Source organism: Lissotriton helveticus, chromosome 6, assembly GCF_964261635.1.
Source record: "Lissotriton helveticus chromosome 6, aLisHel1.1, whole genome shotgun sequence".
Lineage (NCBI taxonomy): Eukaryota > Metazoa > Chordata > Amphibia > Caudata > Salamandridae > Lissotriton > Lissotriton helveticus.
In genome coordinates, this window is record NC_136067.1 from 504,664,204 (window position 1) to 504,686,802 (window position 22,599).

The 22,599-nt window shown below is 42.4% G+C and overlaps 1 protein-coding gene across 2 annotated transcripts in view; it reads left to right on the forward strand.

Annotated features, from left to right (window-relative positions):
- The window catches only part of TINAG (tubulointerstitial nephritis antigen), a 1,388,447-nt gene that overhangs the window by 932,091 nt on the left and 433,757 nt on the right, over positions 1-22,599 (forward strand). For both annotated transcript variants that reach the window (XM_078647965.1, XM_078647966.1), the window contains exon 6: positions 1,279-1,429. In XM_078647965.1, the coding sequence (XP_078504091.1) occupies positions 1,279-1,429 (151 nt within the window). The remainder of the gene's footprint in view (positions 1-1,278; positions 1,430-22,599) is intronic.

The following is a 22,599-nucleotide window of genomic DNA, read 5'->3' on the forward strand; positions in this document are numbered from 1 at the left end:
TCCAAGTAAGATTCGATGTGCGTCATATAGATTCACCTTGTGGGTTCCCTTGACAGATTGCAGGATGGGTACGTGGCTCAGATGAAAATTCCAGGTATTCTCTTGTTGAGGAACTCTGGTTCTGATGGTTTTCATCTAAGCTATTTCCTGTTCTATTTAGATTCGTTGAGCAGACTAAACACTGCATGACATTTTGTTATGGGTTAGAATTTCATTGCGCCTAAAAGTTAACAAATTTTCTCTACAAACGTTTCCTCTGAACAAAGGCTTTGTAGACAATGAAGTATGTTGAATTTAGTTAATTGCTTCACTGTGTACCAGTGGAGCTCTTTCAAGGCCTATATAGTACTAGTTTCAGGGCTGGCCTGGTAACTTGATTTACAGTCCCTTGAAGTTTCTGGATCACATTTATTGACTCATCCACACATTTGTTTTCTTTGCAATAGTTGTGATCTTTTGCAAGATTGAGATGTTCAGATTTAACCATTCTCAAACATTTTTCATTATTTCAAATTCGTTATTAATGACATGAGGTTTCGCAAAGTGTCTAAGGCCTTGGGGAAAAAAGTGAGCTCCCAGACAGGCCAGCAGCAGCAATGAGTTTGCGTTAGCACTCATCACAAATACATAATTTCCATGAACGTGGTTATTTTGTTGATGTCTACCAGTGTGTTATTTATGTATATTTACAAGTTCAATTCTGGCATATATAGATGTTAAAAAGGTGTGTAAATCAATATTATACTTACAAGAAAAAGTAGGTGATTTGTTTGAACAAAAAGGTGTTGGTGTGGCTACAGCATTGACTCCTCTGGTATGATATGATGTCTATGATCATAGCATGGCTGTTTCTGAGACAACCTAGGGAAATCTAATGACCTACTTGATTATTAACCATTGTCTGGTCATGTAGATTCTGAGCTTTGGGCTGTCATGAGTCAAATGACACTAAATCTTCTCTGAAATTGGTTCAGACATATTCTGTAACACTGAGCAGACTGAATTCCATTTATTGCCTAATGTATGGTCATGGAGCTGTATTGTGAATGTGGACTGTATGGTGTTGTGTGCCAAAGGGGATAATACACCAGGAAGTGATTCATTAGCTCTTGGGGGTCTTTAGTCATTTTCTTCAACACCAAGATTTAGTGTGCTTGAGGTACCCTGTAATTAAGCCCTGTATGAAATATTCATTGATCACTTTGACAGTGTATGTGATTCAAGTAGCAATCACATTAAATTCAATATAATCTTTAACATGCGTTTTTTCAAAAACAGGTGTTGCCGCAGATCGAATTGCAATCCACTCCAATGGAATCTTTAAAGAAAATCTTTCTCCACAAAATCTGATTTCTTGCGATATAAACAACCAATATGGATGCAATGGTGGAAGTATTGACAGTGCTTGGTGGTACCTGAGAAAACGTGGGTAAATAGATATAATATCAATAATATTTATTTTAGTATTGGTCCTTTAAACATTTAAAATACCATATAAAATAATATTTCAATGTTATTTACCTTTAAAATTGATACACATTAAACTTTGCTTAAATTTACACAGAAGCCAGAATCGTGCCATTCTGTGTATTACGTGTGTCAAGCAAATCTGTATTTCCTCGTTGATTGTTTTCTCAAAAGACTGTTTCTAAATGGTAAAGAATATTTTTTTCATGCTTAGCTATTCCAAATGCCATTAATAATAATAGGATTGCCGTGTGCCCCACAGACCTGGGTATACAATTATATAAAACTACAGAGTTCTGTTGGGAGACACAATTTCTTTGTGTGATACTGGTGCTTCAATAAGATACATATAAATAGGGGCCAACAAAGTATCCAAAAAAGATGTACAAGTCTAAACATGTGTCAATGGACATCAGGCTTACACATAATCTACTAATGATTAGATACAACACGCCAGAGAATGCAGTAACGTAGTATTTTCACAGTCATGCATCCGAGTATACATAGTTATTAGAGAAGATAAGTCTCATATATATGGCTCTTACACAAAAATTACAAAAACGTAAAAGAGTTACTTAGTGGCAACGTGGCACAGTGTAGACACGTGAGTCTAGCAACAAAGCTATCAAAAAACCAAAGATGGCAATAATATAATAAAAGACAAAAAATACAGTGTAAAAATTTCAGTTTTTTCAAATGTCAAAAGCTGAACTTCATATAGTCTGTGCTATTATTGGCCCATTCTCTAGGCTTGTTGGCCATGAACATGGGTCACCAATGTTATCGTCAACTTTCAACCTTGTGGGTATGTGTTTATTGTAGAACATCACAGCAGATCTCCGCCAGGATTCTACAAGGGTGAACAACCTGAGTCCAAGACAGCCTAAAATCAGTTGTGGAAGTAAAACCCCTCCAAGCCTAGGTGGAGTCCTAAAATGGATCATGCATAGCTCAGCGTGTAGGAAATACTCAGTTCAAGAAAGGACCCCCAAAGGGGATTCCAACAGATGCAGTTGCCCAAGTTTCTATTTAAAGCTAGAAGCTTCTATAACGCAGAGGGAAGACAATATCTGTGCTACCCCTTTCAAGAATCTAAAGAGGATCTGGATGTCACCCTGCACTCATCGCTGACATCTTTTTTTAACCAAGTACATGGGCAGCTGCATTTATAGGAATCCCCTTAGTGTGGCCTTCTCCCAAACTTTTGGCCTGCTGGCTTCCAAATATACTGAATTATTTTTGTTGGCCTTAGGACTCTGATCACTTTACTACTGCTCACCAGTGCAGTGCTAAAATGCATGTGCTCTCTTCCTCAAACATGGTTTGTTTAACTAATCCACAACTGGCATATTTAATTTACAGATAAGTCCCTAGTAGAGTGTACTACACGTGCCCAGTGCCAGTAAATTAGGTGATTATAGTGGGACTGCAGCACTGATTGTGTCATCAATAGAGCTGACACTTTAAACATGTCTCAGGCATGATACTGCAAAGCCTGTGAATGCAGTTTACACTGCCATGTCCACTTGCCATTTAAAATATCTTGCCAAGCCTCAACCCTCCCTTTTATTACATATAAGTCACCCCTAAATTAGGCCTTAGGTAGCCCATAGGACAGTATGTGTCATCAAAAAGTAGGACATGTACTTTTATGTTTTGCATGTTCTGGTAGTGAAAAACACCCAAATTCATGTTTCACTGCTATGAGGCCTACCCCTCTAATAGGTTAACATTAGGAATTCCTTATTACACTTCCTGATTGAGAAGGAGTAGATCTGCCATGATTCATATCATTGAAATGGTAATGGTGAAGCCTCTTTACTGGTAAAGTCAAATGTATCAATGCCCTCTTAAAAATGCCACTTTTAGAAAGATGGCATGGTTCTGCTCTTGGCACTTAGTGCCTGCATCCTGTCTCCAATACACATTTGGGGTGGGTGACCTCTAGACAGCCACACTCAAAAGGAGCTTAGGTGTGACTGAGTGGCAATGCATATCCTGATGGCTTAACCTGATGGCTTAACCTGGACAGGAAGGGAGGAATAAACTGATACTTGCACCTGAATAGGCTGTGTCCTGTTTCCCCTGGAGTGAGTCATGAGCCAGTACTGCAGAGTGAGATATTGTGTATGCACTACAAATCGTCTCTTTGAAGTCATCCCCACTACAAAGGCACGACTGGGTATGAGAACTGGGCTTCTGACCCTACCCCTTCAGTACACTTCTCGACGTGAGAAGTGCTCTATTAGGAGGAATAATTGCTGTGCTGCTAAAAGATGTCTGAAATGGGTGAGCAACCCAATAAACCCTTGCGGGCTTGCGCAAGGAATGTATTCAAAAGAGTATGCCAGCAATGGATTTTGTTTGAAAATTGTGAATTTGAGCCACAGTAGGAAGTGAATGAATCAATTACCCACACTAATATCCATTGGTGGCTGAGTTTGAATTGAAATTAGAACAAAGCCAATATTGTTACCACACTAACAATACAAATAAATACAAAAAACAGGGTTTTTAGTCAAAAAATTATTATTTTCTTTACAGTGAGTAAAAAGGGTACTAGAAAATGCATTTGGGATAAATGAGGAGCATCATATATACTCCTACTATAAATCTCCAAAAAGTCAATACTGCTAAGAAATGTTAATACAATGATTTCAAATCAACAAGATAAATGAAAATCAATGATGATAGATGAAAATCAGGCAGAATTAGACTTTGTAGTCGACGTTTCGGTCTTTGGGAATGATTTCATAAGACCATCATCAGGACTTCATTATTGTGCATTAAGAGTGATGACCCTAAAGAACACTGTGAAAAACAACATTTCATTACAACCTGGTTGTGTACAGAAGTAGATAAATCTAGACAGAAAATACTAAAGATATACAATACTGAAAGTTAAATAGTGCATTAATCACTGTGAATCTATATACAATTATGAACAAAATTGTTGATTGGTGTGGCGACCAAATTTGTAGAAACAATCAATAAAAGATCATGAATGAGCTTACATGCAAGATACACTGCCTAACGGTCAGTGATGCTGGTCGAAGTCTATCAACAAGGTACTATGGAACAATTGAATCCAGGCCTCCAGACTGCATTTACAAAAAACAACAAGTGATGGACTGAATGTGGATCAATGTCACACACTCCCCCAGTCAAAAGATCTGGGCCCAAATCCATCGTTTTTTTGCACTCCACACCACCCTGGGTCAGATAATGGCTTTATGCAAATCAGCTCTGACCCTGTTGCCCCATGGGAACAGTCCAGTCCGAACTACAACAGCCATATCTTTCCCAGAACGGAATCAAGCATCCGAGGACCGGACCGGTTTCGAGGTAACACCTCTCTTCAGCCCGGCTAGCTTGACTCCAAGTGGTGTGGAGTGCCTGGGACCCACGTCTGGGCATCCCCAGCGCACTTAGGGCGGCAATTGCAAAAAACAACAAGTGATGGACTGAATGTGGATCAATGTCACACACTCCCCCAGTCAAAAGATCTGGGCCCAAATCCATCGTTTTTTTGCACTCCACACCACCCTGGGTCAGATAATGGCTTTATGCAAATCAGCTCTGACCCTGTTGCCCCATGGGAACAGTCCAGTCCGAACTACAACAGCCATATCTTTCCCAGAACGGAATCAAGCATCCGAGGACCGGACCGGTTTCGAGGTAACACCTCTCTTCAGCCCGGCTAGCTTGACTCCAAGTGGTGTGGAGTGCCTGGGACCCACGTCTGGGCATCCCCAGCGCACTTAGGGCGGCAATTGCAAAAAACAACAAGTGATGGACTGAATGTGGATCAATGTCACACACTCCCCCAGTCAAAAGATCTGGGCCCAAATCCATCGTTTTTTTGCACTCCACACCACCCTGGGTCAGATAATGGCTTTATGCAAATCAGCTCTGACCCTGTTGCCCCATGGGAACAGTCCAGTCCGAACTACAACAGCCATATCTTTCCCAGAACGGAATCAAGCATCCGAGGACCGGACCGGTTTCGAGGTAACACCTCTCTTCAGCCCGGCTAGCTTGACTCCAAGTGGTGTGGAGTGCCTGGGACCCACGTCTGGGCATCCCCAGCGCACTTAGGGCGGCAATTGCAAAAAACAACAAGTGATGGACTGAATGTGGATCAATGTCACACACTCCCCCAGTCAAAAGATCTGGGCCCAAATCCATCGTTTTTTTGCACTCCACACCACCCTGGGTCAGATAATGGCTTTATGCAAATCAGCTCTGACCCTGTTGCCCCATGGGAACAGTCCAGTCCGAACTACAAAAGCCATGTCCTTCCCAGAACGGAATCAAGCATCCGAGGACCGGACCGGTTTCGAGGTAACACCTCTCTTCAGCCCGGCTAGCTTGATTCCAGTGGTGTGGAGTGCCTGGGACCCACGTCTGGGCATCCCCAGCGCACTTAGGGCGGCAATTGCAAAAAACAACAAGTGTAGTTCGGACTGGACTGTTCCCATGGGGCAACAGGGTCAGAGCTGATTTGCATATCGCCATTGTCTAACCCAGGGTGGTGTGGAGTGCAAAAAAACGATGGATTTGGGCCCAGATCTTTTGACTGGGGGAGTGTGTGACATTGATCCACATTCAGTCCATCACTTGTTGTTTTTGCAATTGACGCCCTAAGTGCGCTGGGGATGCCCAGACGTGGGTCCCAGGCACTCCACACCACTGGAATCAAGCTAGCCGGGCTGAAGAGAGGTGTTACCTCGAAACCGGTCCGGTCCTCGGATGCTTGATTCCGTTCTGGGAAGGACATGGCTTTTGTAGTTCGGACTGGACTGTTCCCATGGGGCAACAGGGTCAGAGCTGATTTGCATATCGCCATTGTCTAACCCAGGGTGGTGTGGAGTGCAAAAAAACGATGGATTTGGGCCCAGATCTTTTGACTGGGGGAGTGTGTGACATTGATCCACATTCAGTCCATCACTTGTTGTTTTTGCAATTGCCGCCCTAAGTGCGCTGGGGATGCCCAGACGTGGGTCCCAGGCACTCCACACCACTGGAATCAAGCTAGCCGGGCTGAAGAGAGGTGTTACCTCGAAACCGGTCCGGTCCTCGGATGCTTGATTCCGTTCTGGGAAGGACATGGCTTTTGTAGTTCGGACTGGACTGTTCCCATGGGGCAACAGGGTCAGAGCTGATTTGCATATCGCCATTGTCTAACCCAGGGTGGTGTGGAGTGCAAAAAAACGATGGATTTGGGCCCAGATCTTTTGACTGGGGGAGTGTGTGACATTGATCCACATTCAGTCCATCACTTGTTGTTTTTGCAATTGCCGCCCTAAGTGCGCTGGGGATGCCCAGACGTGGGTCCCAGGCACTCCACACCACTGGAATCAAGCTAGCCGGGCTGAAGAGAGGTGTTACCTCGAAACTGGTCCGGTCCTCGGATGCTTGATTCCGTTCTGGGAAGGACATGGCTTTTGTAGTTCGGACTGGACTGTTCCCATGGGGCAACAGGGTCAGAGCTGATTTGCATATCGCCATTGTCTAACCCAGGGTGGTGTGGAGTGCAAAAAAACGATGGATTTGGGCCCAGATCTTTTGACTGGGGGAGTGTGTGACATTGATCCACATTCAGTCCATCACTTGTTGTTTTTGCAATTGCCGCCCTAAGTGCGCTGGGGATGCCCAGACGTGGGTCCCAGGCACTCCACACCACTGGAATCAAGCTAGCCGGGCTGAAGAGAGGTGTTACCTCGAAACCGGTCCGGTCCTCGGATGCTTGATTCCGTTCTGGGAAGGACATGGCTTTTGTAGTTCGGACTGGACTGTTCCCATGGGGCAACAGGGTCAGAGCTGATTTGCATATCGCCATTGTCTAACCCAGGGTGGTGTGGAGTGCAAAAAAACGATGGATTTGGGCCCAGATCTTTTGACTGGGGGAGTGTGTGACATTGATCCACATTCAGTCCATCACTTGTTGTTTTTGCAATTGCCGCCCTAAGTGCGCTGGGGATGCCCAAACGTGGGTCCCAGGCACATCACACCACTGGAATCAAGCTAGCCGGGCTGAAGAGAGGTGTTACCTCGAAACCGGTCCGGTCCTCGGATGCTTGATTCCGTTCTGGGAAGGACATGGCTTTTGTAGTTCGGACTGGACTGTTCCCATGGGGCAACAGGGTCAGAGCTGATTTGCATATCGCCATTGTCTAACCCAGGGTGGTGTGGAGTGCAAAAAAACGATGGATTTGGGCCCAGATCTTTTGACTGGGGGAGTGTGTGACATTGATCCACATTCAGTCCATCACTTGTTGTTTTTGCAATTGCCGCCCTAAGTGCGCTGGGGATGCCCAGACGTGGGTCCCAGGCACTCCACACCACTGGAATCAAGCTAGCCGGGCTGAAGAGAGGTGTTACCTCGAAACCGGTCCGGTCCTCGGATGCTTGATTCCGTTCTGGGAAGGACATGGCTTTTGTAGTTCGGACTGGACTGTTCCCATGGGGCAACAGGGTCAGAGCTGATTTGCATATCGCCATTGTCTAACCCAGGGTGGTGTGGAGTGCAAAAAAACGATGGATTTGGGCCCAGATCTTTTGACTGGGGGAGTGTGTGACATTGATCCACATTCAGTCCATCACGTGTTGTTTTTCCAGACTGCATTTAGGCACTAGAAAAAAGTTTAATTGGTTCACTATGCTGAAATACAGCAAAATATTTGGAAATAATGAGCGCGATAGATGGTACATTATTACCTTGTGTAGATGGTATTTGAATATAGTTATTTAAAATCCAAATATCGACTGCAGATATAGTTCCAGAAGGTGCAAGTAATCTTAACACGATCTACAAAAGGAAAACATAAGGGTCGTGTTTATCAAAACGGGATGCCCAGTAGGATTTACATAAATTAATGTCATATTTTGATAGATGGGACAAAGTAAGGCGTGGGAAGACACCTAAAGTTATATATCAAAGCAGTCTGGAAACTGTCATGGGGCTATTTGTAAAGACCAACTCAAAATTAATTCATATCTGCAAGAGGAACAACATTGTGAAAAGCGGAGATGTTGCGCTATATACAACAACTATGTTTTTATTCTATGATCCCTTAAGCCCTACTCCCGAGCAGACCTTCTGGGCAAATGTACATTTGAGTATTTGTGGTGGAAAAGCAGGAGATTAAAGGACCTGGCTTCCATGATATCGGAGGACCTTTTCAAACACGATAAGGGTATTATTAAACTGCAGAGGGGTTGTTTCTTCATCAGGACTCCACTAAACTCTTTTTGATTAGAATTTCACAGCCAAAGTCTTTCACAGGTCGATTAGTTGCTGGGGAATTGCCCTTCCGTTATTGGCCGAGTGCAACAACATCCATGGTCCTGGTACATTGATACCAGAATTGCCTGGTTTTGGTATGGTAGTCTAAAAAAAAGAAGCCTTTGACCAGTACAAAAAAATGGGAACATTTCAGTGAGAGAGGGGAGAGGGCTTCTTTTTCTCTGGTGTGGTATTTTATACTAGATCCTTCTTTGAGTGATCCTCATTCTGTGCCTCGCACAGAGCTCAAGACCAAGGGTAAGAGAGAAAAGAGCGGCAGGTTTCCAACACTGCTTTTGGGGTCTTCACCCATCCTAAGGATGCATGTTTTTTCGACCTGTAAAGCAAGCTACCGTCTTTAAAACTGTATGTTTTCTCTCTGGACCATCTCAGTATTTGCATGTTGCAGTTCTTGGAGAAATCCTTAACACCTGCTATTTACAGCTCTTGACCACCTCGGAAATGCAATATACAGGCACTGTATAAAAACTGTCATGGTATTAACTTTTATCTTTTTGACACTTTTCTTTATTAGATTTCAAAGCACAAGGTAAACGTTTATGCATTCCATTAACAAGGGTAGAATACAAATATATAATCATATGTTTATTACAGCGCCCAGCCCCACAGAACCAGTTCAAGCTGTGTAATAAATCTTTTGTATAGACTACCAGTTTGTTTGATTGGCCAACATTATGTCGAGAGGGAGTAGTCACAAAGTGGAAAATGGCCTACTATATGGTGGGGACGGGGGGGACAAGAGAAGCTGTAGGTAAGAGGAGTTTGGAGGGAGAATGTCTTGAATAGCTGTAATTCTAAAACTTGGTCTTCATTGTCCAGCCGAAGAGACCAGATCACATTAAATTTGTCCATTTGGTCTTGGGTTTTATAAGTAAACCTTCTAGTATGTGGCATTTTGTATGATTATTTATAAGCATGTGTTCACATATATTCCCAGGTACTTGTGCTGTGAGGTCATCTATTGGAATAAAGATTGTAGCACGAGTGGTCAAGCAAGACATCGTCATGGCTATGTTCTTCCCACAATTGATTTTGTAACTTGAAAAACTCGCAGAGCTGTTGGTCAAGGAAAAAAGTCCTGGTAGCAAGGAGCGGGGTTCTGCTAGCAGGAGTTAGATGAATCCTTGAAGCAAGAGCCATTTTCTGTTGATAGTTGGGACACACAAGACAGCCATTTCATGAAACCACCATCTCCAGGGGTGCATAACTCGCAGAAGGACCAACGTACAGGGCCCGCACTGGTGCCTACTGCTAAGTTGTGTTGGTGCTTCTCCATGGCACTGCCCTCGCTCTCTCTGAGGCTGGAGTCAGATGACAAGACAACTACAAGCGGGCAAGGGTTCCCCTCCCGCCCTGTCTGAGCCACGCATGTGTCATTTGAATGCTTTTCCAAGTCTGCACTGCACCGAGAACATATTTTCATAATACACTAATATGGCGAAACCAATTGGCATGGCTGATGCTTGTTAATAGGACTGTCAGCAGAAGTTAAAAATCCTCTGTGTGGCCATAACTGCCCACAGTTATGAAGAACTCCAAATCCATACTGGTTATCAGTGTAAATGCTGACTCGTAAACATTCTGAGGTAAGGAACGTTCTGGTAAGGGCAATCATAGAATTGTATTTATATCTATCTGTGGTAAAGAACAAAAGAGTAGTCCCTAGCTAGCCTAAGAATTAGGCAGAGAAGGAGAATTTCCTCGGTTAAAGGAATGATGAGGTGGGGGGTGGGGGGGGAAGGCAATTAGCCAATAGGTGCCATAACCACATGAAAAATAAATCACAATTATTGAGGGAAAATTCCAAAACACAATTCAAAACACAAGATTTAGGTAATTGTACAATTTTTAATTCACGGTATACAAAAATTAATATATAGTGTCAGTTAAAAACAATATAAAAATGTACTTAGAAATGTACATGGGTACAGAGAAATAAATTAAAAACACATGAACACAAGTTGTCTTACACTTCTTGCGGTATTTAGCTGCTCCCTGACAGAGCCCTCTATACATAAATACCTAGGCTCTTATGAGCTATGTCGCTCAGTAGCATTACTAACATCAGGGTCTGTGATTAGCATGCTCTCATTACACCTACAAGAGGTTATGGCTAGGTAAAGAAATAATAATTGGCTCAACCTAACTATACCTGTAAATAAGAGTAAGCTTAATACTGTGAAAAGAAATAGTGCTTATTAATACTTAGAGAGACCGAACACGTAGATATAACTATCACTAGTAGTTTGCACACAAATAGCATAAATTGATATCATGCAACTCTCTCCCTAGCCTGGTGATGTAACTTACCCAGTGTGGAGACAAAAGAGAATGTGGCACCAATTTGCCAACTGCGATGAGCCAGTATAGAATGGACTAACATATTAAGAAATATATCCGAGTCCATACGTCTTGGTAAGTATTAAGTCACCAGGACCGTATTTTTAGGAATGTGTAATATAATATTATCCACTAAATGAATGTTCACCAACTTTTTCCTAGAGACTATCAGTAAGCAATGAATAAACGGTGGCTACCTGCACTCTCCTTCTCTGCTTCCTAAATAATAAGGTAAATAGAAGACTAATCTAGGCCCATTAATATGCGTATATGATTTAAATAGATACATCATATATTTTACATATTGTCTCTCCACAACACAGGACGCTATAGTACCATCCTAGAGAATTACCAATTGATGAAGGTAACTCTCGAAAGATTTAACTGAACCATCTCAGCGGTGTAAATATTCAATTACACACCAAGAATACCATTTTGAAGGTAATACCTTATTTTGCATCCATGCTCAAGCATCAATCCATTAACTGCTTGATATTAATAATTGAAATATTCTCTAAATCATTTAGAATCATCCTATCATCCAAAGGAATGTGCCACCATCTGGTGTGACGTTACAACATTAACATAGAACCAAACAGAGAGGATCTATACTTCTCCGTTTTAAGGTATTTGTGGAAATCTATCAATTGGTCTCCGGCCCTAGTAGTTTCAGGGGATTAATAAACCCTTACAAGATCCAGTGCTAAAAGGTCTGGTCGAAATATCTCTGTATAGATATGTCATGTATTGAGAATTAATGCCAATACCCCTACCTAAGTTTCCCCCTTTGTTGGCGCAAAAATGGATAAATTCTGACCAACCTGCTCCCAATTTTTCTAAGTCCATACCACATGCTTAATAAAAGAGGCGAAAAATGTGCCCATCTTTGTAAATGAATATTACGATACAGTACTTGTCAGTTAATCATGCTTGATAATGTGGTTTTTCTCAATTATGTGAACGTGTGGGTAAAATGTTGATCAAAATGTAATAGAGCCATATTTAATAGAATGTTTCTTCTTTTAGAAACCCTGTCCTGATGAAGGTTACATCTTAGATACCGAAACGCTGCGTTGACAACTTGTGTTCATGTGTTTTTAATTTATTTCTCTGTACCCATGTACATTTCTAAGTACATTTTTATATTGTTTTTAACTGACACTATATATTAATTTTTGTATACCGTGAATTAAAAATTGTACAATTACCTAAATCTTGTGTTTTGAATTGTGTTTTGGAATTTTCCCTCAATAATTGTGATTTATTTTTCATGTGGTTATGGCACCTATTGGCTAATTGCCTTCCCCCCCACCCCCCACCTCATCATTCCTTTAACCGAGGAAATTCTCCTTCTCTGCCTAATTCTTAGGCTAGCTAGGGATTACTCTTTTGTTCTTTACTGTTGTTTTCTCCTCGTCCCCGATCGGATTTGAGAGGAGACCTCCCTTCTACTTATTTATCTATCTGTGGTGCCCTTCATGTTATCATTGTCAACATGTTTCTGCCTTGTAGCAGTCTATTGAGTGTCTCTGCATTCCGAATGCACAGAGGTTCCAATACTTTCCCAATGGCTGCCTTGCTGTATTAGTTCCTAAGTGTAAATATAGTCATACTGTATGTAGAAACAAAATCAAAATTTGTAAACAGTTCTCACAGGATCTGGGTTATTAACCTGTATGTAAAAGCCAATTCATGTGGGTCATCATATTTAAGCTTCCTGTCATATTTGTTTAGTTCTTAGGACAAATAGAAGAATAGACATAACATAGATTAGATTAAATTGTATCCACTACTGTGAATAATTGTTTTTCAAATCTAAAAAGAAGACAACACAGGACCTCTTGTTTAGGTATTCAATATAATCCTGCAAATTCAAACTGGCACACTTTTCCAGAAAACAAAATTCAGTGTGATATGGATCTAATTGGGTGTTTGTCATAGTTTCAATGGTTAGAGTCAGTATAGGAATAGAGCACACACGTTCCTCCTACCCATCCTGACAAGTCAATTAGGCACTTGAGGTTTGGAGCTGTTTCCAATGAAGTAGCTTGATTCTAGGAAGGAGGGAAAAATCTCCATTATTAATACTTCGGCCATTGCAAGGTAATCTGGTTTGGCCAATGATTATGTGCAGTATGCAAACAGCTTGCCAGGTGGTTGGTCTTTCGAGAAATCTACACCTGCTGCTCCATACAGAACATGGCGATGGAAAGCAGCAGAGTATTTTAGGTTGGTGACATTACATGTGCTGTGTGAGTAATACAGCGTGCCCTTTATGTAATAACATTAGCAATAAGTAATGGGCTCCTTCTAGTCTTCTTAGTACCATTTCAGGAAATGTAATGGGAATTAAATGTTTATATATATTGAGCAGTGATGGTGATATCGGTATAGTGTACGCTACCATCTTAAAAGAACACTGTTTCAATGTGATCATATAATGACGCAGTATAAACTGCTGTCTTTATGGGAAACAATATTGTCTTAAAATCATCTAGCTAACATAGGATAATCTAATAGAGAATTAATTGTCTACTTTTTTCATAAAGGGCGAGTAGCATAACATGGAACTGTTTTGTGATACAACAAACAAAATGTTTTGTGATAAAAGCCCTTGAAGTTGTATTTTATTTATTTATTTATATCATTTATAAAGCGCACTGTTACCAACCGGTGTCCTGGCGCTGATGTGATACTCCCTATGTTACAAGCCTCCCATCTAGAGCGTGAAAAGCCATGTTTTTTGATTTTTTCGGAACGCCAGCAGGTTTGTACTTTGTTTAAGGTCCATGGGTAAGGCATTCCAGGCGTTCGCCGCCCCTCTAATGACGCTTCTACCCCCCCAGCGTACCTTCCTGATGCGGGCTGTCTTAATCAGCCCCATGCTAGCCGACCTAAGTTGTCTGCCTGGCTTATACCATTGGAACTGCTGCTGGAGAAACAATGGACCCAGTCCATGTACCGCCTTGTAGACTATGCACAATGATTTGAACATAATCCGTTTCCGCACAGGGAGTCAGTGCAACTTCTCCAGCTTCCGGGAAACCGATGCAAACTTGGGCAGTCCAGCAATGAGACGGGCAGCAGCATTTTGCAGGACCTGCAATTTATTAAGCAGCCCCTGTTGGGCCTCCAGGAGTAGACTATTGCAATAGTCAAGGCGGGAGAGCACTAATGCCGACACTACCATCTTTTTGCAACCCTCCGGTAAGTGAATGTAAAGATGAGTTGGCAGTGACAAACAAGATGACAAGCATAGTGTGATCTTCGTGTTTCACAAAACTGCTGACTCTCATTAGGTTACAGTTTTTTAGGCTGGATGGGCAAGAGTAAAGCTGGCAGTCATATTTCTATGTAGCGCTAATAGGCTATTCCCCTATAAAGTTTGTTGAGTCCCAAAAGATAAGGTATATTATGCAGATCAGAAGTGTAATGCTCTTGATTTCTTGAGAATCAGCTCCTATTGTCTCATCTTTGTATTAAACTGTACCATTACAAAACCTGTTGCAATCCTTCATAATTACTTTTCTTATTAGAACATTGGAATGTTGGTAACTCCATTGAAAACAATGGAGTGTTCCGGGCTTATAATGGCTGGTATAAGCCCGGAGCTCCAACATTCCAATGTTTCTTTGTTCACAGATCTGGCTGTGAACAACGGCTTCAGGGAGCCTGAGGGGATTTCAATCCCCTCGCACTCCCTGAATGCTTTGTTTTATTTGTTAGAACATTCTACCCTCTAGTGGCAGAATGTTCTAATAGCCTTATAGCCCTTCGTAGCAGGGCTATACTGGCAATTAAAGTCTCGCTGCTTTGTTAAAGTCCCTCGTATTCGGCTCGGGTATTTAATGCTGCAGCGGGGCTTTAGTAGCCAGTATAGCCCGCTACGGCGGGCTTTAAGGCTATAGTAACATGCAAAATGTTGTATTCCAAAAAGTATTTGAAACACTGCTGTTTCCCAGTACTAACAATTTGTATATATTTTGACACCATCACACATCATTGTATCATTCTGCTGTATATCACTTGCTCTTATTTTATTTATTTCTTTTATGGTCCTGTTTAACTTGTGAGCAAATGAGATCAAAGTGGCAGCACCAATCTCTTCCTTCATAGGAATATGTATGTTCACAATAAAATAACCATATGTAGTAATGTTAAACAATAATCTGTAAAAACCTACTGCAAGCACAAGTAGCAAGCCCTTCAACACTGCTCAAAATAAAAATTAAAAATAATCATGGACCCCTGCCCCCACCACATCTTCAACAGAGCCGCCAACACCATCGCACCCATGCTCTGCCAAACCATCAACCGCTCCCTGGCGACCGCCTCATTCCCCGACGACTGGAAACACGCCGAGGTCAACCCCCTCCTAAAGAAACCCTCAGCGGACCCCACCGACCTCAAAAACTACAGACCCATCTCCCTGCTCCCGTTCCCAGCGAAAGTCATCGAGAAAGCCATCAACAGCCAACTCGCCACATTCATTGAAGAACACAACATCCTCGACTCCTCCCAATCCGGCTTCAGAAAAAAACACAGTACAGAAACCGTCCTCCTCGCCGCAACAGACGACATCCGCACCTTACTGGACAAAGGAGAAACAGTAGCCCTCATCCTCCTCGACCTATCAGCGGCGTTCGACACAGTCTCCCACCGCACCCTAATACGCAGACTCTACGATGCAGGAATCCAGGACAAGGCCCTCGACTGGATCTGCTCCTTCCTCTCCAGCAGGACGCAGCGGGTCAGACTCCCCCCTTTCCTCTCGGACCCCACACCTATCACCTGCGGAGTCCCCCAGGGCTCCTCCCTCAGCCCGACACTCTTCAACGTCTACATGGCTCCACTTGCCCCCATCGTCAGAACCTACGGACTCAACATCGTGTCATATGCAGACGACACCCAGCTCATCCTCTCCCTATCCAACGAGCCCAACACCGCCAGACGCAACTTTCGAGAAGGCATGGAAGCCGTCGCCAAATGGATGAAAAACAGCTGCCTACAACTAAACACCAACAAAACAGAAGTACTCATCATGGGCCCAAACCCCGATGCCTGGAGTGACACCTGGTGGCCCACCGCCCTCGGAAACCCGCCAACCCCCACAGACCACGCACGCAACCTGGGAATCATCCTGGACTCCGAGCTCAAAATGGACCGCCAGATCAACTCTGTCTCATCTTCCTGCTTCCACACCCTCCGCCTCCTTCGTAAGACCTTCAAATGGATCCCCCTCGAACACCGAAAGACAGTCACTCACGCCCTGGTCACCAGCAGACTCGACTACGGCAACGCACTCTACGCCGGAATAAACAAAAACCTCATCCGCAAGCTACAGAACATCCAGAACGCCGCCGCAAGACTGGTCCTCAACTTGCCAAAACACTGCCACATCTCCCAGCACCTGCGCACACTCCACTGGCTCCCCGTCGAGGCGAGAATCACCTTTAAGATGCTCACCCACGCACACAAGGCCCTCCACGGCACCGGACCAGCATACCTGAACAGCCGACTCAAATTCCACGCACCCCAAAGGACCCTACGATCAGCCCAGCTTTCCTACGCTGTGGTCCCCCGCACCAGAAAGACCAGATCGGGAGGCCGCTCCTTCTCCTTCCTCGCGGCCAAAGCATGGAACGCCCTTCCGCTCCACCTCAGACAGACAACATCGCTCCCCATCTTCGCAAGAAACCTCAAAACCTGGCTCTTCGACAGACCCCCTCCTTGATGGAATGGAACCTGCACCCCCCCAACTCCCCCCCCACCCCTAGCGCCTTGAGACCCTTACGGGTGAGTAGTCGCGCTTTAACAAACTCCTGATTGATTGATTGATTGATTGATATATTGGAAAAACTTTAAATTTAAAAGTTCAAAGTATAACCTGCATAACTTTAATTGATCAAATCAAATCAAATCAATCGGGGCCTATTCACAAACTGCAGTTTTCCATTTTGTAGTATGATTGGTAGCACTGTAAAAGTACTAATGATGAACTAAAAATTGATAAAAACAAACCTGCAGGTGGAGGTGTACACCTCTGTCTCTCCTATCTTTCCCTTATAGAGCTCTCTGCCCCGATTGCGGAAAGCTCCACACATAAACACCTTTGATTTTGTAGTGAATGTAGGAGAGACAGGGTGAGGTGACAGAAAAATGAGAATTAGTTACTACAAAATTAAAGGGGTTTTGGAAAGGGTAAGAAGGAGATAACGGAGGACAAACGCCCAACCCCAAAGGAGTAAGTTCATGCTATTCACAAACTGCACTGCTATGTTTACTACAGCCACAATGTCCTAAAAGAGTCACAAATGAACTCTAGCTTAGTCTTGGAGTATGTCTAGTACCACACATGATCACCCACAGGTATTGCAACATCCTCCATAGAAGATAATGGAGGCAGGGAGACGATAATTGAGGCAGGGGTTAAAATAACGCTTATTTGGACATAGGGGTAAACTAAATTAAGCTAGTTTTACATTTTAAAAATATATATGAATATAATTTAATATTAAAAAATATATACTAAAATACTTTATCATAAAACATTACCTATTTTCAATTTAAATATAAATATAACTTTATTGTTTTATTAAGTCAATTAATTTAAGTTATTTCTATATATAGCATTTAGTTATTTTTGCGTTACTACATAATAAAGAAATATATACATTTTACTTAATACCTAAATAAAAATTTAAAACAATACCTGTAAAGTTCATTTAATGTATTAAATGAATGTACTATTTAATTCAAAATGAAGGTACTAGTGCTGTACCTTGTGTTTATTTTGGTTTGTATTTAAAAGAGATGTATAAAATTAATTGACATTACAATTAATCGTATAGATATGTTCATGATGTTTTTAAAGTCCCAAAAAATCCCTTTAATTTACCATAGAGAAATCTCCCCTCCAATGGTAGAGATCTTTACCTGCATCTGAAAAGTTACTAATAATAACTTCACAGTCATAAAATTGGTTCCAAACCCTGGTTTCAGGAGGTGGGTACATGTAATTCAACACTACTGTTGACATTTACACTCTGTAATGTTGATGACTCAGAGGTAGTACATTTATTACAAAGTGTAGGTATAACTTTACACCTGCAGATTTACTCACCTGTAAATTAACCTTTGTGAAGAGGCCCCTTATCAATATTTCCAACTCCTAAGACTTACTTTAAGTATTTCTGTCAAACATGTATTTAATGTATTTCATAAGACAGACCTTATCCAAGCAGATGTGGGAGTAATTGACAGTAAAGTGAAGAGGGGAAGCAGTTTTACCTCACATCAGGTCCAGAATATGATGTATTTACTTTACTGAATGTATTGTCATCGTGGTTGCGTATGTATATTTGTTTGAGAATACATTCAATTGGGGAAACGGGAATCACATGTCATTCAGTGGAGGATCCTGCTGTTCTAAGCTGAGTCAGGAATAAGTGATTTTTCAGTGGAGATGAAAATCCTATTTTGATTTAGATGTTAGTCCTCATCTTTAGAGAAAAACCTGACAGGAGCTGCATAATATTGAAGTCTTGATATTTCATGTACTTTGGAAGAGAAAATGATTTATGATGCCAGTTTTTTAATTGATATTGTAAGTTTCTTCCTTGGGTAATGGGGTGTTTTAAGTTTCAGCACTTTAGATATAGTATTCCGTGGCAAAACTTTGAAGCAAGCTTGGATTGAACGCCATTCAATTAGAAATGCTGTAACGTGTTTAGGTTGTGTGTGCTGATAATCAATCTTTGGGAAGAGTTGAGAAAAGTTTTTTAAAAACTCTCTGGAATAAAACATGTACTGCCTTGTGAGAGAAATACAGAATTATCATGTCAGATTATTCTCACATTCCCAATACATTATTGGCTTACAAATATAAATATTGTATTTTTTTAAATAGTTCGCTGCCAAATCTAAATTCCTTAAATCCCTTAACATAACTGCTGTGCTTGTATCATTAGATGCCTGAAAATGGGGAGCAGTTGAGAAATATATGCAGAGAAGGTGGTATGACTGTTACACAACAACACATTGTGAGAACGGTGTCTATTTGTGTTGGCCCCTATAGCAACCAGTTTTGCACTGTAGGATATGGGGATTTTTTGGTCAAATTCCTATTTCTGAAGAGGTGTGCAAGTGAACAGAATTCTTTTACTATGCTAATGAGGACTTTAGTTTTGGCATTTGTTGAACAAACACTAGTAAAATATGCACTGAGGCATATATTTACTAAGACTAGGTAGCTGTGATGAAAGCTACTGCAAAGGAGGAGGAGTTTGCTCTGTAAAGGTAAACTTTTGACAGTGCTAAATATACTTTATGCCCTGTTGCATTAATTAGACATCAATGGGGGATGATCTATGCAAACATCTATGCAAACATCCATAGGTTTTGAATCGAAATATGGACAACTAAAAAAGCCTGACCACATGTTGAGTCAGAAACAAATAATCCTGGTCCCCGCTATACCTCTGTAAAACAATTGTTGTTGACAGATATTTTAATTTTTGATTTGTGTTTTTTTATCATTAGATAAGTAATTTAACTTGGGTAGACATTGATGATCCAAGCCTAATTTTTCTGGATGATATTTTAAAAAATGGAGGATGTGTTGAAGTAATAATGTAATATCTTCAGGAACCATATGGATTATATATACTTCATTTTGGTGTCAAGTAGTCTTATAGAGACAGAAAATAACTTCACAGAGCAACCCTTCTGCCATTTTCCAAAATTGCAGCTATAGTACAGGAAGAAGAGATATATAAATAGAAATGAAACAAATAATGTTTTTTAATCCTTTTATGTATACACCAAACAATGAGCCCGATTCACAAAGGTAAACTGAGACAAAAGACTAACTTTAGGACTTTCGGTATTCACCAACGGCATTTACAAGTAGAAAAATTAGACTTTTGACTCAATTTAGCTTAAGTTTTGATCTTAAGTCTAACTGAGACAAAACTTAACCCTTTCCATACATCGGGTGGGCGCGAGCCACCCAACGCTATGGTGCTCATGTGCGTTAGACGTCTCTTGGCTGTCCGTGCACATGGCACTGGAAATCCTTCAGGTGTGAGCACCAGAGGGATTTCCTTTAGTCCAAAACAGCCTCTGGAGCTGGGGAATAGCTTCCCCAGCTCCTGAGGCTGGTCTGGGTTTTCAGTAAAATACCGATTAGCGCGCATGATGCAGTGACGTAATTTCATTGAAAACTATAGTAAAATGAGCTGATCAACCCATTTTACATCCACTGCCTTGGTGCTCAAAGAGCTATCTCAGCCCCCTGAGCACAGAGGCAAATGTGAGAGGTATCATTAGAAAAGGAAGAATTTTGCCTTTCCAATGATACCCGTCCCTAGTTGGTCTCTGCTTGGGGATCACTGTAGGAGGGCGATCCCCATGCAGAAATCCATCCAGTAGTCACCAGGGAAGGGAAAAGCGGCCTCTTGGGCAAGGACCTTTGCTCACACCAAAGTTTCTGGGCATTTTCAGTATTTCTGCTCTCCTGAGCAGCAGATGGATGTAATAGCCCCATCTCCCCTCCCAAGCCACAGAAAGCACACTAGGCACCAGGGATTTTTCTAAATGCAAGTTTAGGGGTGGGGGCTGCCAAAAAATGAGCATGCCAATGCCCCCATCCCCCAAACATCCACCACAGTCTTTCTACCCCCGGGGGCCAGGTGGTGGCTTCCCACAATGAACAAGACCATGCCCCACAAAATGCATTTAGAAATAGTTTTTCTGCCCCCCTGTGGGGCAGATGAAGGCAATAGCCCCTGATCTGCCAATCGGAGGGCCGAAAACACACTAGACACCAAGGATTTCTTTTTTGTACATTTAGCGGTGGGGCTGCCCAAAATGGGCATGCAAAAGCCCCCACTCCCCAAACAAACTGGACAGTCTTTCTGCCCCCAGGGAGACAGATCAGGGTTTTTTACCTCCGATCAGCCACCCAGGGGGGCAGAAAGCCCACTAGACAGCATGTTGGTTTTTTTTTTTTATAAGAGGGGCAGGGCTGCCCACAATGGGCAAGACCATTCCTTTACCTAAATTACTTTGCAAATAGTCCTTCTGTCTGCCTGGGGGTAGATGAGGGCATTAGCCCCCAGTAGGCCCCTATGGGGGGCAGAAATCCCACTAGGCACCAGTGATTTTGATGTGAAAATGAAGGGGAGGGGGCTGCCCAGAATGGGCATGCCAATCCCCCCATGTCCCCATAAAAATAGGCACGGTCTTACTGCCCCCTTGGAGCATATGGGAGAAATAGCCCCCAATACGTCCCTCAGGGGGGGAGAAAGCCTACTAGGAAATACATACTATTTCTTTTCTTAGTGTAGAGGGGGTGGCTCCCCAGAATGGACATTCCAGTGACCCCACCCCCCTAAAGTATAGGCACAGTCTTTCTGCCCCATCTTGGGAGCCTATTGGGGCAATAGCCCCCGTTCTGCTCACTTATCACTGACACTGTTTTTGCTATATGCCTAGCTGTGGATTTTGGCCCCATGCTCATCCGGCACCTAGGGAAACCTGGAAAATCTGTACATTTTTTTTAACCTGGACACCCAGAGCAATTCAGGATGGGGTGGCTTGTGTGGCTTTCTCAAGGTTCTGTAACCCAGAATCCCTTGCAAACCTCAAACTTTATCCCCCAAAAAATGTTACTCACAGTTCTGTGACCGAAAGTTCTGGAATCTGTGGGGAGCCACAAATCTCCTCCCCAGCATTCCACCAAGTATCCTGATAAAAATGGTACCACACTTGTGTGGGTAGGCCTGGTGACTGCAACAGGAAATGGTCCGAAATACAACATAGACACATCACATTTTTCCAGTGAAAGCAAACCCTTTTTACGCAATGTGTCTAGTTGTTGATTTTGGACCCTAGCTCAGCCGGCACCTAGGGAAACCTAGCAAAACTGAACAGTATGGAAAACTAGACCTACAGGGAAACCCAGGATGGGATACTTGTGTGGCTGTCATCAGGTTCTGTTACCCAGAGTCCCTTGTAAAAGTCAAACTTTGCACACAAAAAAGCAATTTTCCTCCCATTTCTGCAATTGAAAGTTCCAGGAATCTGTGGCGAGCCAAAAACCTCCACCCATCCACCATTCCCCAAGTCTTCCCATAAAAATTGTACCACACTTGTGTAGGTAGGCCTAGTGCCTGCAAAAAGAAATGGCCCAAAATGCAATTTGGAAACATCAAATTTTTCCAGTGAAAACTGAACCTTTTTTTTTTTTTTAAATGTGCCTAGCTGTGGATCTTGGACCCAGGTCAGCCGGCACATAGGGAATCCAAACAAACCTGTACAATTTTGAGAACTAAACACCCCCAGGAATACAGGATGGGATGACTTGCGCAGCTCTCATCAGATTCTGTTACCCAGAACCCCTTGCAAATTTCAAACTTTGTCAAAAAACACATTTTCCTCACATTTCTGTGATCTCACTGGGTATGAGCCTGTAGCCAGAA